The sequence below is a fragment of the Zingiber officinale genome, chromosome 11B, assembly GCF_018446385.1.
Source record: "Zingiber officinale cultivar Zhangliang chromosome 11B, Zo_v1.1, whole genome shotgun sequence".
In the NCBI taxonomy this organism is placed as follows: domain Eukaryota; kingdom Viridiplantae; phylum Streptophyta; class Magnoliopsida; order Zingiberales; family Zingiberaceae; genus Zingiber; species Zingiber officinale.
Genome location: NC_056007.1, coordinates 52733435 through 52747438, shown reverse-complemented (window position 1 = coordinate 52747438; position 14004 = coordinate 52733435). Strand labels below are relative to the sequence as shown.

The window sequence follows — 14004 nt, the reverse complement described above, 5'->3', positions numbered from 1 at the left end:
TTGTGCTAAGCTTAACCAAGAACCTAGAGTTGAAAATGAAAAGCGATAAAAGAAGAAAGGAAGAGACATCCATGTACTATCTACTGTATTTTGATAACTTAGAAATAATCAATCCATAATTAGAATTAATTTAGAAGATAAAGGATATTAATCGTGATGTAAGATTGCATGGAATTTAAAAACAGATAAAAATCATACAACCGATCCCAAATAGTTGAGCTTACACATCAATTGATCCTATTTTCTTTTACATGATTCTTCAAAGTGCTTGTGGCCCAAATAACCATTTTCCTTTGCGATCATATAAGCATATATATACTACTAATGCTACACAAAATGATGGTAATATTCCCTTCGACTTTTATTCTATATGGAATCTTGCTTGTATCCATAGCGTAGTAAGAAAGGTGATCCTCAAGATTGCTTCCAATTAAATACTAGATAGCAAATAAATGAATTCATAACCTCAACAAGGATAGGGCAAAGAAGTAAGTAGGGGTGTAAATGAACTAAGCCACACGCGAGCTATTCGAAGCTCGATTTGATAAAAGCTCGTTTGAGCTCGTTTAATGAGGCTCGTTAAGATAAACAAACCAAGCTCAAGCTTCGCAATATTCGGCTTGTTAGCTCGTGAATACGTTCGTTAAGCTCATTAAGCAACTTTTAAATAAAAAAAATAATAGTATTGATATTAAATTTACAGATTTTACACTCTACTTATGAAAAATATAGACAAATATATTAAATTTATTTATTAGAATAAAATTATATATTTTAATAATAATATTATAATTTTCTCTAAATATATAATTTAGTTTTTAATGAATATTTAAATTTATGATTTATATTTATTAAGCTCGTTTAAGCTCGAATAAGCTCGTGAGCCATAAATATATTCGTTAAATAAAGCTCGAGCTCAGCTTGATTATAAACAAGCCAAGCTCAAACATTCAAGAGTTCGGCTCGGCTCGGCTCGATTACACCCCTAGAAGTAAAGTTAATCGAGGTTGAACCGTAAAACTTTGCTAGGTCATCCTATAGTTTATCTAACACCCGCCAACAAGAAGAGCCATTTCTGTGATGTAAATTAATAGAATGGACTGTAATGATATGGAGCAGATAAGCGAGTTTGGAAGTAAATTCACTACAACATTTTTCACCAATGGCAACGTCCAAAAAATGTGGCCTAAAGTATAAAAATCGTTGCCTTTTCTTTAGACAAAGGTTTTTAAACCGTGGTATAGTCAGCCGTTGCCTTTTGTTTAGGCAACGGTTTTACTAATAATTCGCAACACTATAAAAAAACCGTAGCCTTTGATGAATATTAGCCAACGGTTTTTTAATCATTCTATGGCAACGGTTTATGACCGTTATCTATGATAGCAACAGAAAAAACCGTTGTCTTTGATTGCAACACAGGAAAAACCATTGCCTTTGATTGCAACACAGGAAAACCGGTGTTATTGATAACAACAGAGGAAAACTGTTGTTGTTGATAGCAACAGAAAAAATTAATACTGAAAATATACCAATTGAATAAAATTATACCAATTAAAGAAAAACATGCTCAAAATATATTAATCATCCACATACATATTGAAGAAAATTAATTACATTGTTATCCAAAACAAAATATTATAATACTCAAACAAATATACTAATTAATAAAGTATGCATCATCTTCATCTACATTTGTCTTAATATTTCTCTACCTTAAACTTAAATCTTTGCACACAAAATATAAAATCATTTGTCATCTATCATTACTGATCAAAACATTTGATCTGCATCCACATTTGACCTTCATCCACTATCAGTACTTGTACTAAAAAATCAAGCTATATAGCATCATCTTCTTCCGCTTCTATGTCCAACATTTGATCTTCATCCACATGATCACCATCCATATTAGGATCCTGTATATAAAAGTTAAAATATTAATACCTCACCAATCATCATAAATAATAATTGAAAAATCATAGCTACTAGAGAGTTATAAATGTTGAATAAATTATTAGATAAATGTTGACTCATGTTGAATGACATAAATTTACAGTACCAAGGACAAGATATGAAGATCTAACTAATAACTAAATTTGGAGTCTATTGAAGGATGCAATAAGTCTAGAGGTTACGTGCAATAAGTCAAGTTAACAGGTATACCAAGGATGCAATAAGTCTATTGAAAAAGGGAATTACCACAAGTTATGCCTTGAGTGCATAAATATTTGAACAAATTCCAAAAATATTTATTTAATATGAACTTCATTTTTACCTTGGGATTATTTGGAGCATGAGTTGATGTGGATGAACGTAGACCACTATTAGCATCACATGGAGATAACAAAGCTGCCAAAGACTCCATGTCTACTCTTGAGTCATTTTGATTTAACATGGTCCTTAGAAGAAGTTGAAATTTTTTCTCCATTACCGCCATCTCTTTACTATGTTTCACCTCCATCTCTTCATGTTTCGCTTCTATCTCGTGCACCTTATCAGTTAAATGTTTGACTTCATTAGCATGCCTTTTCTCAATTTCTGCTATTTCTTCATTTCTTTTTAAGAGTGTAGGTGTTGTAGTTCTTCCATAGCATCGCACTCTTCCTGGCTTCTCTTTGCCAAATACAGTCTTAAAAGCCTCAGTAGAAGGTACACTAGAATTTTCAATCAAGTCTCGAAGTTTTGTCTAGCAATTGTATAAGTAATGTTAATTGTGATAGTGAATAATTACATTTGACATGTAAAGCGTAGAGAAACACTTACAATTGCATTATTTGTTTCTTGATCTAGTTGTTTTCCTTTCTTTCTCTGTCGAGTTTCAATGAACATTTCAGCTTGAGTTGGAGACTCTTTATCCTCATTGCTTGCACTCTGCAAGAAGAAAACAATGATTTAAGCACTAAATTTAGGCCAATTTAAATGTATGCTTATAACAAATAGAATAGAATACCAATCTCTCCTTTATACAAGCAAAACTTATAGGCCCTGCACGGTGTCTCCATTTTTGCTGAGCAATATTTTTAGCATTTTGATCACTTATTTCCTAAATTCATCAATGAAAAATGAATTTTATCAAACATGAAAAATATAATATAAAATATTACTTAATTATAAAAATATGTATCTTACTTGAATGGTTTCAAGTCTCCAATAATCCATCAACACTCTAAAGTGTGCTTCTGGTATGTCTTGAGGACGATTTTTCAGCCGCTCGCGCATGGTTGTATACTCGGTGAAATGATTTTTCTTAATCCAACATTTATATCGCCTCCAAGCATCATTTATAATACCATACACAGCCTTCTCCCCTTTTTCTGGAATGATGTATTTTTGCTGCCAAGAAAAGTAATGCAGTTATAAAGATCTAATTTATAAAAATACAAAAACACACATGTAGTAGAAACACAAAAGTAAAAAAGTTGATACATTGATATAATTCCATATGTGTTGTTTGTTTGGTATAGCTTTCCAATTTGTGTAAGTAAGAGGACACAAATCTGCACTTCTTGCTATTGTTCCCAAGAAACTACTAAGTTGAGAAACTGTCTTCTGGTCTGGTCCAACGGGTTCTCCTTCTTTATTCAAGATGATTTCTTGTCTATCATTTATTGATCGTTCATGAACTTTTTTACACAATGTCTTTCCTCGTTTTCTCTTCGATGTTGCCCCTAATTAACATTACGAATAAACAAGAAATTTCATATTTTCATAATGTCTAAAATAAGCAAAGACACTTAAAACACAAATGAGTTAAAATCAAAAGTTGATATCCCCTTAAACTAGAAAAAATGTTACCTTCGGTTGTATTGTCATTAGTATCCTCATCTTCTTCATTTTCAAAGTTGATATCCCCTTCAACTTCTTGTTCTATGTCATTTTCTTCACTCTCTTCATCTTCTAATTCCTCTTCTTCAAGTTGATCCCTATGGTTATTAATATATTTTTCAAGTGATATAGCAGGACACTTTGAAGTAGCCTTTGGCTTCTTAGAGGCTGGTTGTTCTTCCGTAGATCCTTGACCATGATCTCCTATTGTATTTCTCAGTTGTCTCTTCAAATTATTTGGACAAAATCTGTCATTTTGGTCATCAATCTTCTTAGATGATTCAGGTTGGACTAAAAATGCATGGTTATCAAGGTCTTTTTGACTTGGAATGTAAGTAGATCCTCCAACTTCGACTTCACTTCCAGTGGCTAAGGATTGCCTCATCTGGTCTTGCTTTTTGTGGTGTGTTTGAGTAGATCTTCCTACTTGGACTGCACTTCCAATGGCTAATAGCTTCTTCCTCTGTTCTTGCTTTCCATGTTGCATCAAAGTAGATCTTACTTCTAACTTTTCTTGTTGCATTCTAACTTCTTGAACTGCACTTGTAGTGCTTAATGGCTGCTTGCTTTGGTCTTTCTTTTGATGTTGTATTTGAGTATTTCTAGCTTCTTGGACTACACTTGCAACAGTAGAATTTTTCCTTGGCTCTTGATTTGAAGTAGATTCTTTGTTTTTCTTCATATTTTTGGCACCTTCTTGAATTGCACTTGTAGTGGTCAATGGCTGCTTCCTTTGGTCTTTCTTTTGATGTTGTATTTGAGTATTTCTAGCTTCTTGGACTGCACTTCCAGCTGTAGAATTTTTCCTTGGCTCTTGCTTTGAAGTAGATTCTTTATTTTTCTTCATATTCTTGGCACCTTCTACTTTTACTTTATACAGTTTGAGCAATTCAGCACTGGACTTAACTTGAAATTGATGAGGTTCAATATCAATTCTCCTGTTCATTTTTCTAAAAAAGGAAAAAAAACAAAAGCACATAAAATGATTAAAACAATAACATAACAAGTGAGACAATGTATGAAACTGGATCGGTCGGCAGAGAGGGCTCGACCCGGACTGAGTCAAGAAACTGGATCGGTCGGTAGACCGATCCAGTGAAACCTTGGACACCTGATCGGTCTGCCGACCGATCAGGAATCGATCAGTGGCTACTGATCGGTCTGCAGACCGATCAGAAATCGATCAGTAGCCTACTGTGATTTTACTGATCGGTCTGGAGACCGATCAGGAGGCTGTAAGCGCAATGGAAGAGCGATATCTGATCGGTCTCGGGACCGATCAGATTAGTGCCTGATCGGTCTCGGGACCGATCAGATTAGTGCCTGATCGGTCCGCAGACCGATCAGAAGCTGCGCGCATTTGGAAAGAGCGACATCTGATCGGTCCATCTAAGATCCCAACATTTAGGATGGGAGCTTGCTAGATAGGTGAAACTACTTAATCATCTGGCCAATCAAAATGCAATCTGGAAAAAAAAATCTTGGTTTGCAAAAAATAAACACACTCACCTGCTTGAATAATGTCACGAGGTCACCACCAACACAATACTCTAGAACCAGCCAAGTTGAATAGTAGATATTAGAAATTTAGAACAAATAAAGTAAAGAAATTATTTGAATAGCAGATAAGCAAATATTAACAATTTGGAACAAATAAAAGATACTCATTGTGTTTAAATGTCTGGCGCAAAAAGTGACAAAATCAGTACAGATAGACTAACTAGTTACTATTGAATTAACAAAATAAAATCAGTACAGATAGACTAATCCATGGATTCCGACAAAGTGGCATCAAAATTTAATTGATCTTCGGATTCCACCATATTTAACTTAAGAAATGGATTTTCAATAACCGTCGCCGGCATATCATCCCTGACCAACTCGACTTCATAATTGGAATCAACTATAGCTAGATTTACAGCATGATCTGACGGCTCGCTTTGATATAACTCCTGGGCATTTGAATTTATATCATCTTTCATATTAAAAAAGTCTCGTGGAACGGTCTTCATAACATATTTTCTGTTAGCATCAAAAGGATCTTCAATATAGAAGCATTGGTGGACCTGAGAAGCCAACACAAAAGGATCATCTACATAACATCTCTTATTGAAGTAAACACAAGTCAACCCATACTTGTCGTTCTCAACTTCATACCAATCACATCGAAATAACACAAATTTAGAACTACCATAGTAGTCCAGTTCAATTATTTCAATAATTGATCCATAGTATGCTATTGGTTTTGTTGTTGGATTTTCATCTTTAGTGCTAGCAAAGCTTTGGGTCACTGACACCACCGAAACACCACTATTTTGTGTCTTGCATTTTGCATCACGTTGCTTTGTATGAAATCGGTAACCATTAATGACATAGCTAGAAAAACATCTTGCAATTGTATTTGGTCCTCTAGATAGCTCCTTAAGGTGGTCAGGTACATCATCCATCAAAGCACGATTTTTGAACCACTCAACGAAATCTTGTCCTTGACTCTTTGCTTTGCTCCACTTCTTTCTTTTTTTAACATTTGTAATTACGTTTTCATGCTCCCTACAATTGAAATTGCATTGTTAAAATGAATGTTAAATACTTTTAACATAATTAAAGCCAACAACCAATAGATTTACTTACCTAATGAATTCTTGAACTTCATCATGATTAAACAAGATGTAACGGTGGGCTTGACTCCTTAACTTATATTCCAGAGAAATTACTTTTGCACTTCCAATAGAATGACCAATGCTAACTTCATAAGGATCACATCTATCACTATTCCTTGTCATTCTATTAAGCCTTGTTTCTACACCACCATGCAAATATCGTGAGCATAATGTTAAGCATTCCTCAACCAAGTATCCCTCAGCAATAGAACCTTCTGGTCGACTCTTGTTACGAACATAACTCTTCAATTTACCTAAATATCTTTCTGGAAAGTACATCCATCGAAATTGTACTGGCCCTCCTAATTTTATCTCATCCACTAGATGTATAGGCAAATGAACCATTATATCAAAAAAACTAGGAGGAAAAATTGTCTCCAACTGGCAAAGTGTTTCAGTAATCTCTGATTGCAAGATATTAAGATCCCCCACGTCAATTACTTTTTGGCATAAGCAACGAAAAAATGAACAAAGACGAATTAAAGGGTGGGAAACCTGGTTGGACATTGTGCTTCTCACAGCTACTTGTAGCAAGTAATGTAGAATGAAATGTGCATCATGACTTTTGTAACCATAAATTTTCTTCTCAGCAACATGAACACATCTTGAGATGTTTGACGCACAACCATCTGGTATTTTTGCTTTCTTTAAAACACCACAGAAAATAGTCTTCTCATTCGGAGTCATGGAGAAACATGCTTTTGAGAACATTATATTTTTACCTTCATTTGTCTCTTTGGGATGAAGTTTCTTTCTAATGCCCATGTCTTGTAAGTCAAAACGAGCTTTTTCATGATCTTTTGTCTTCCCTGGGATATCCAACAAAGTCCCAATTATATTATCAAATATATTTTTCTCTATATGCATCACATCAAGGTTATGGCGCAAGCTATTGTGCTTCCAATATGACAACTCAAAAAAAATTGATTTTTTCTTCCAAGGACCATTGGTAAGTTTTTTTTGCATCTTTCCAAAGACATTATTGAAGTTTTCTAATAATTCTAAGGTATCTTTCCCTTTCAACAAAGTTGGTGGAGGCCTGGATTCTTTTCTCCCATTAAAAGCCCTTGTATTTGATCTATATTCATGATCCATAGGCAAAAAAACACGATGATCCATATAACACATCTTTCGACTATACCTCAAATAAGTTGAATTAGTGTTATAATTGCAACAAGGACATGCTAATTTCCCTTTTGTACTCCACCCACTCAACATAGCATACCCAGGAAAATCACTGATAGTCCACAATAGAGCTGCTCGCATTTGAAAAGTTTGATTTAGTGAAGAATCATATGTTTCTACTCCTGAATCCCACAATAACTTCAACTCCTCAATCAATGGTTGGAGGTACACATCAATGTTATTCCCTGGTGATTGCGGGCCAGGGATTAATAAAGATAGCATAGCATACTCAGCCTTCATACACCACCAAGGTGGAAAGTTATATGGTATCAAAACCACAGGCCAAGTACTGTGAGACACATTCATGGATCTAAAAGGATTAAATCCATCACTGGTCAATCCAAGCCTTATGTTTCGTGAATCACTGGCAAAGTTAGGATGGCATTTATCGAAGTCTTTCCACGCCTCTCCATCCGCGGGATGCCTTAACTTTCCATCCTTTGAATGCTCCTCTTCATGCCACCTTAATGAGCCAGCTGTCTTTAAACACAAAAATAACCTTTGAAGCCTAGGAATCAAGGGGAAGTGTCTCAAAACTTTACCAGAAATTTTGTAAGCTTTCTTATTTTCCTCAAGTTGGCGATCTCCTTCAACATTCTCAATCCATCGTGGAGCTCCACAAACATGGCAAGAGGTGTCATTCTCATGATCTTTCCAATATAGCATGCAGTCATTAGGGCAAGCATCAATCTTTTTATAATCAAGCCCCAAATCCCTTATCATGCCTCTAGTTTTGTTTAATGAATCGGGAATATTCAATTGAGGCATAGATTCTCTCAACAGCACTAATAAAGCATTGAAAGATGCATTACTCCAACCATGAAGGCACTTCAACAAATACAGTCGAATAGTGAATGACAATTTAGTGAAGTTTTTGCAACCCGGGTACAACTCTTGCTTTGCATCTTCAAGTAGATTATAGAACTTTTTAGCATCTTCATTAGGGCCTTCACCAACTCCATTTTCTTCTTGTGCCACATCTCTAAATTGTTCATACAATAGTCCATCAATATCATCAATTGCATCCTCTCTATCATCCATATCACCATTGAGATCCATCGGGTTTATTAGCCCCTTACCATGACGAACCCAAACATCATATCCTTTTTCAAATCCGTATCCAATTAAATGATCAAGCACCACTGCCCTTGTCCTCCAAAAAGCATTGTGGCATTTAGCACAAGGGCACAAAATCTCTACTCCTTGGGGGTTTCCTTTTGTGTACGCATAATTTAGAAAAACTTCAACACCATTAATGTATTCTGGGCTATATCTTGGTAATTTCATCCACGCCTTGTCCATCGGCTTCCTTAGGATAGCATCAAATAAAAAAGGATAAGGAATATTTACTTGTATGCCAATATGTAATGATAAGCTATGACATTCTTAAATGCCATGAATATGATGTTGAGTTATATTTACTTTTCCAAATCATTTTTTGTCATGGCACCTTACTTGTTCCCTGGTCAAATGTGCTGTTGTAGTTAAAACCTAGAAAAACATCTATTATAACAAACATCTAAATTTAATGTGAAAGGGTTATATACTGTTCACTATGAGACTGGTGGTTAGACTAACATAAAAAAGAATAGTAGTGCATCCTGTACACAATAAAAGACCATATTCTATAACACTAAGCATAAGGAAAGAGGTTCAAGAATGCCTGCATTCTCAAATATAGGTAAGGTTATCAGACAGATTTTTCTTCAAAAGTTTATTTGAAGTATGCATCATATTGTTTTGGCAATGTATGACCAATATAAAGAGTAATGTATTACATGTTACAGAGAACATTACATGTTATAGAGAACAATATAAACACTACAACTGAGCTCAAAGGCGATTTTTAACAATCTTATTAAAGAATAAATCATCATACCTATCTTCACCATCAAGTTGTGTTTGTCCTAACTATTTGGGTTGGCTAGATGAATCTTATCACTAATAAACTATCAATTGTTTATCTCAATTGAGCTCTTTGCAAAACTATATCACTACAAATACTCAAGTCAAGTAAGTCCCTTTGTATTATTTTGTATTATGTCGACTATTGTTTTTCTTTGGCATATCTATCTCTTAGGTCTTCCACTCTAATTCAACCTATAGAATCAATTGGTGAACTAACCAATACAAAGGTGCTATACTATCTCTTTGGTTCTTGTTATTTTACTGGGAAGAAAAAAAAGGAAACAAAAAAGAAGGATGCAAAATTAACAAATAAAATATGACATAAAAATCAAGTTATTTGCAGCTGGCAAACTTAAAGGTACATGATTGAAAAATAGAACCACAGAGTGTTGGATCTAATCAGGTGGCTTAAGACCTTTTAAACCAAAGCTACAGGCTCATGAAGGGCTCAGGCCAAGTTACTAAGTTCTGATATTCTAGAATCTAGATATGATATGAACTCATAAAGAAATCATGGTTCAATATAGAATGGATTGTAGTTGTGCTTTTGTCACTTGGTGAATTGCAATTTTTACAGGTAAAAATAAAATATATATATAAATCTGAGTCTTATTTTGGAAATGTTAACAGAGTTTATCTTATTTAGTAATATAGTTGCAAAAAGTTCAACGGAAGGATACAATACATGTTGTTACACCCATATAGTTGGGATCAACATGGTTGGTGACGTTGACGATAATAAAGTTGACTTGGTTATTATTCAATTGAAGATCATCTTGCTGTTTTATAAAAATAAACATGATGGTTCTAGGAAACTTATCATGTTACAAGGTTGTAACATGTATAAGGAGTATTTAGTAAAAAGTAATTTGTCATGATAGATTCGGCTAAAGTCATGATTGGATTAGATGTCTACATAAAAGGGCGATACATATCAAAACCTTCAAGTTCCAATTGCTTTGTCCAAGTTGATATTTAGGGGATGACGAGAAGGCACTTCCCTCAATATCACAAGCATACTCAATAATGCTTTCTTATATCAGGGAAGCTTTCTTATAGCAGGGAAGGGAATCTACCTTCCCCCTTTTACTTGAAAAGAAAAATTAATGCAAACAGTGAATAAAAAACATCTCCTAAGCATTATATCAAACAATTATTGTGCACATTACTGCAACGAAGGATCTGGTGATAATGAAGTAGTGATAATCAAGCAGAGACTGAAATTATAGTTGGATCAAGGGCGCAAGATTTCCACAGCATTTGCAATCAACAAATAGTAAAATTGAAACAACCTACGGACCTCGCACCTGCTTCAAGGCCACCCGTTGCCTTCTCAATCGGAACTCAAGCCGAAATCTATCTGCTCTTCGTCCTCTCCCTCGTAAGGGATGCGATCAGGTCTCAGGACTGGTGCAAGCGGCCGACTTGCTGTTTGTTAACCAGCTACTCCAAGCGAACCCATATAAACATGGACTGGTGTAATCGGGGGAGACGACGCTTGTGCCGGCGGGGTAGACAGCAATTTTTGGAGGGTGCGTGGGAAACTTTATGCCGGTTGGGGGAAATTTTTGACGACGCCGGTTGGGGGAAATGCGCGCGCGGGTATCGAAACTTTAGGAGGGAAAAGAAAAAAAAAAGTAGGGAAAATAAAAGGTCGGCCAAAAAAATAGTAGGGAAATGCGCGCGCGGGTAGCACCCTTATGGTGCTAAATATATTTATATATAATCAATAATATATAAACTTCTAGCAAATTTTAATATAATTAATTTATTTTCATTGTCTTAGTGTAAACGCTTCTTTGACTAATTTCAAAGTCAGTTTCTTGATACATGGGATTACTCTGCTTAGATCAAAAGCCGGGTGACTTTACAGACACGGGAGTTAATCCAAGCACCGGAGCGGGCAGAAGGTTTTTTTTTATTTTTTATTTATATTTTTAAGATATATTATATGTATTTAATTTTTAAGATTTTTAAATTTATGTGTTCGATTAAGGTTTTTTTTATTTATATTTTTAAGATATATTATATGTATTTAACTTTTAAGATTTTAAAATTTATGAGTTGGATTATAATATAATGTATTTGAGTTAATAATTTTTTTTAATAGTTTCTGATTTTAAAATTTAAGGGTTAAATTATAATAAGTTTAAATCATTAAAAAAATAGAAATTTTAGAAAAGGAAAATAAAAATAGGAATTTTATTTTAGAGAACATTTATTAATCGTTGGAGAAAAATTTTTAAAAAAAATCGTTGCCTAATGTATTTTAAGAGAACGGTTTTTAATCGTTGCAAAAAAATTAAAATAAACCATTGCCTAATGTATTTTAAGAGAACGGTTTTTAATCGTTGTAAAAAAATTAAAAAAAACTGTTGCCTAATGTATTTTAAAAGAACGATTTTTAAACAGTTGCAATGAGAGGCGTTGCAAAAAATAAAGAATATTGTAGTTTAAACCGTTGCCTAATGTAGCGCAACAATATTTTAAAAAAATATTAAAAACCGTTGCCTAATCTATTTAGTATAATTTTTTTTTAATAAATGTATTTTAGAGAACGGTTTTTAATCGTTGCATATTAAAAAAATTTATTAAACCAACACTATTAAAAATCGTTGCCTAATGTACTTTAAGAGAACAGTTTTTAAGCCGTTGCAATCAGAGGCGTTGCCAAAAATAAAAAATGTTATTGTGATTGAACCACTTCAAGAGAAAAGGTTGTCTCCTCAGTTAGGCCTGTCAATAAAATAAGATTGGTCAAGGTTATACTAGCTTCGTAAAGTTCTAATATAATCCTAAGTTTTCACCGAGGCATCCACGATTCGAGCCCCAGTTATGGTGAATTTATAGGAATTTTTCCTTCAAATGGGGTATGCAACTAAAGGATGCTGGACTCCTGGACTGCACGCTGCGAGCGCTTCCTGATTTACCCTGGTGACCAGTGGGAAACTTCTGTGGGGCCAGGCCGGTCATCCCAGGCTCGACGTTACCCAGCCTGGTTAATCATTTTTTAATATAATCCTAGGTTTCACACGGGAGAAAAATTTAGAATATTAATTAAGGTTCTTTATGCATGTTACTTGGTCTTCAATAGGGGTTGTTGGAAATGTGAATGGAATAAAGAGGTAGGGACGAAGAGATTCTATTATGCATGAGTTTTTAGTCCCATATTAGAAATCTCTTGGTTTTATTATTGGTTTAAATTATGACACATGCATTTGATGTTGTAAACATATGCATGGGAAGAAACTCTCTTACGCCTGGGTACTTAGGGGTGGGTGTAAATTTAAGACCCCGATTGCCAATGTCGAACTAGTCACAATAAATGGTCATTAATTCATTAATGACAATAAATGACTATTAATTGATCCAATTAAAACCGTCGACAATTAATGGTAATAAATGACCATTAATCAGTCATTTATTAGAGCTCCTACCTATATAAGGAGCTTAGATCTTAAGCAAAAGTAGCGAACCTTTGTCCACTCATGTTATCCCACAAAAACTCTCTTTTCCATTGTATCCTGGGAAACAAAGGATCCGAGAGAATCTCGAAGCACAGTCGGAAGTGGGGTGAATCTATTTTAAGGAAACTGCATTAAGCGCATGCCTCGACGAATTCTTTTCCAGATTCGGCTACACACTACATCGTCTCTATGACTTGGACCACTGGAAGCTTGGTAGAACTAGCCTTGCTACCAGGTTGAGATTATCTTCTCAGGTTATCACAACAAATAAGTTAGAATTGATTTTGTCTACAAATTCAACAATCTTGAAACAGATTCGGTTCTATTGAGATGACCACAGAATAAAGTGTTGAGGTGCAACAGACTCAACACATGAAGATCCCCTCCACTCCGATTGGAACTATACCAATCAACCACAGGGAAAGGCTAGAGAAGTTCACTGGATTGAACTTCAAGAGGTGGCAGCAGAAGATACTCTTCTACTTAACCATACTCAATCTGGTTCAGTTCTTGACCGAAGACTCTCCCAAGTATACTGAGGATGCTGATATTTATACCATCAGTATAGTGGAGGCATGGACTCATTCTAAGTTCCTTTGTAAAAATTACATTCTCAACTGCCTTGCTGACTCGCTGTACGTTGTGTATAGTACGAAGAGAACAGATAAGGAGATGTGAGAGTCTTTGGACAAGAAGTATAAGATGGAGCATGTGAGGACTAAGAAATTCATTGTGGGCCAATTCCTATACTATAAGATGGTTGACTCCAAGATAGTAACTCGCCAAGTCTAGGAGCTTCAGGTGATTTTGCACTAGATCCACTCAGAAGGGATGATTCTGAGTAAAACCTTCCAGGTGGTTGTTAGCATTGAGAAGCTACCTCCTGAATGGAAGGACTTCAAGAATTACCTAAAGCACAAGAAAAAGAAGATGAACGTGGAAGAACTCGTGGTTAGACT

At 34.9% G+C, this 14004-nt stretch overlaps 2 protein-coding genes across 2 annotated transcripts; both read right to left on the bottom strand.

The window, feature by feature from the left end:
• Positions 1-1838: 1838 nt before the first annotated feature.
• Positions 1839-4771, bottom strand: LOC122033917. The gene is made up of 7 exons (XM_042593066.1): positions 3796-4771; positions 3427-3623; positions 3130-3333; positions 2951-3043; positions 2764-2871; positions 2276-2686; positions 1839-1916 (listed from the first exon to the last, which is right to left on the bottom strand). Exons 1-7 carry the CDS (start codon positions 4769-4771, stop codon positions 1839-1841), a joined length of 2067 nt encoding a protein of 688 aa, XP_042449000.1.
• An 817-nt stretch (positions 4772-5588) lies between these two features.
• Positions 5589-8972, bottom strand: LOC122033916. The gene is made up of 2 exons (XM_042593065.1): positions 6457-8972; positions 5589-6375 (listed from the first exon to the last, which is right to left on the bottom strand). The coding sequence occupies exons 1-2, from the start codon at positions 8970-8972 to the stop codon at positions 5589-5591; spliced, it is 3303 nt and encodes a 1100-aa protein (XP_042448999.1).
• Between the last annotated feature and the right edge of the window lie 5032 nt (positions 8973-14004).

What these genes read in the sequence shown, in the direction of transcription:
- LOC122033917 (XM_042593066.1), bottom strand. Translation starts at nt 4,771, where the DNA reads ATGAACAGGAGAATTGATATTGAACCTCATCAATTTCAAGTTAAGTCC. An exon ending in GGAGACTTGAAACCATTCAA is followed by an intron (nt 3,044 to 3,129) that starts GTAAGATACATA and finishes TGATGAATTTAG; the next exon opens with GAAATAAGTGATCAAAATGC. An exon ending in CTTGTATAAAGGAGAGATTG is followed by an intron (nt 2,872 to 2,950) that starts GTATTCTATTCT and finishes TTCTTCTTGCAG; the next exon opens with AGTGCAAGCAATGAGGATAA.
- LOC122033916 (XM_042593065.1), bottom strand. Translation starts at nt 8,972, where the DNA reads ATGGACAAGGCGTGGATGAAATTACCAAGATATAGCCCAGAATACATT. An exon ending in GAAGTTCAAGAATTCATTAG is followed by an intron (nt 6,376 to 6,456) that starts GTAAGTAAATCT and finishes TTTCAATTGTAG; the next exon opens with GGAGCATGAAAACGTAATTA.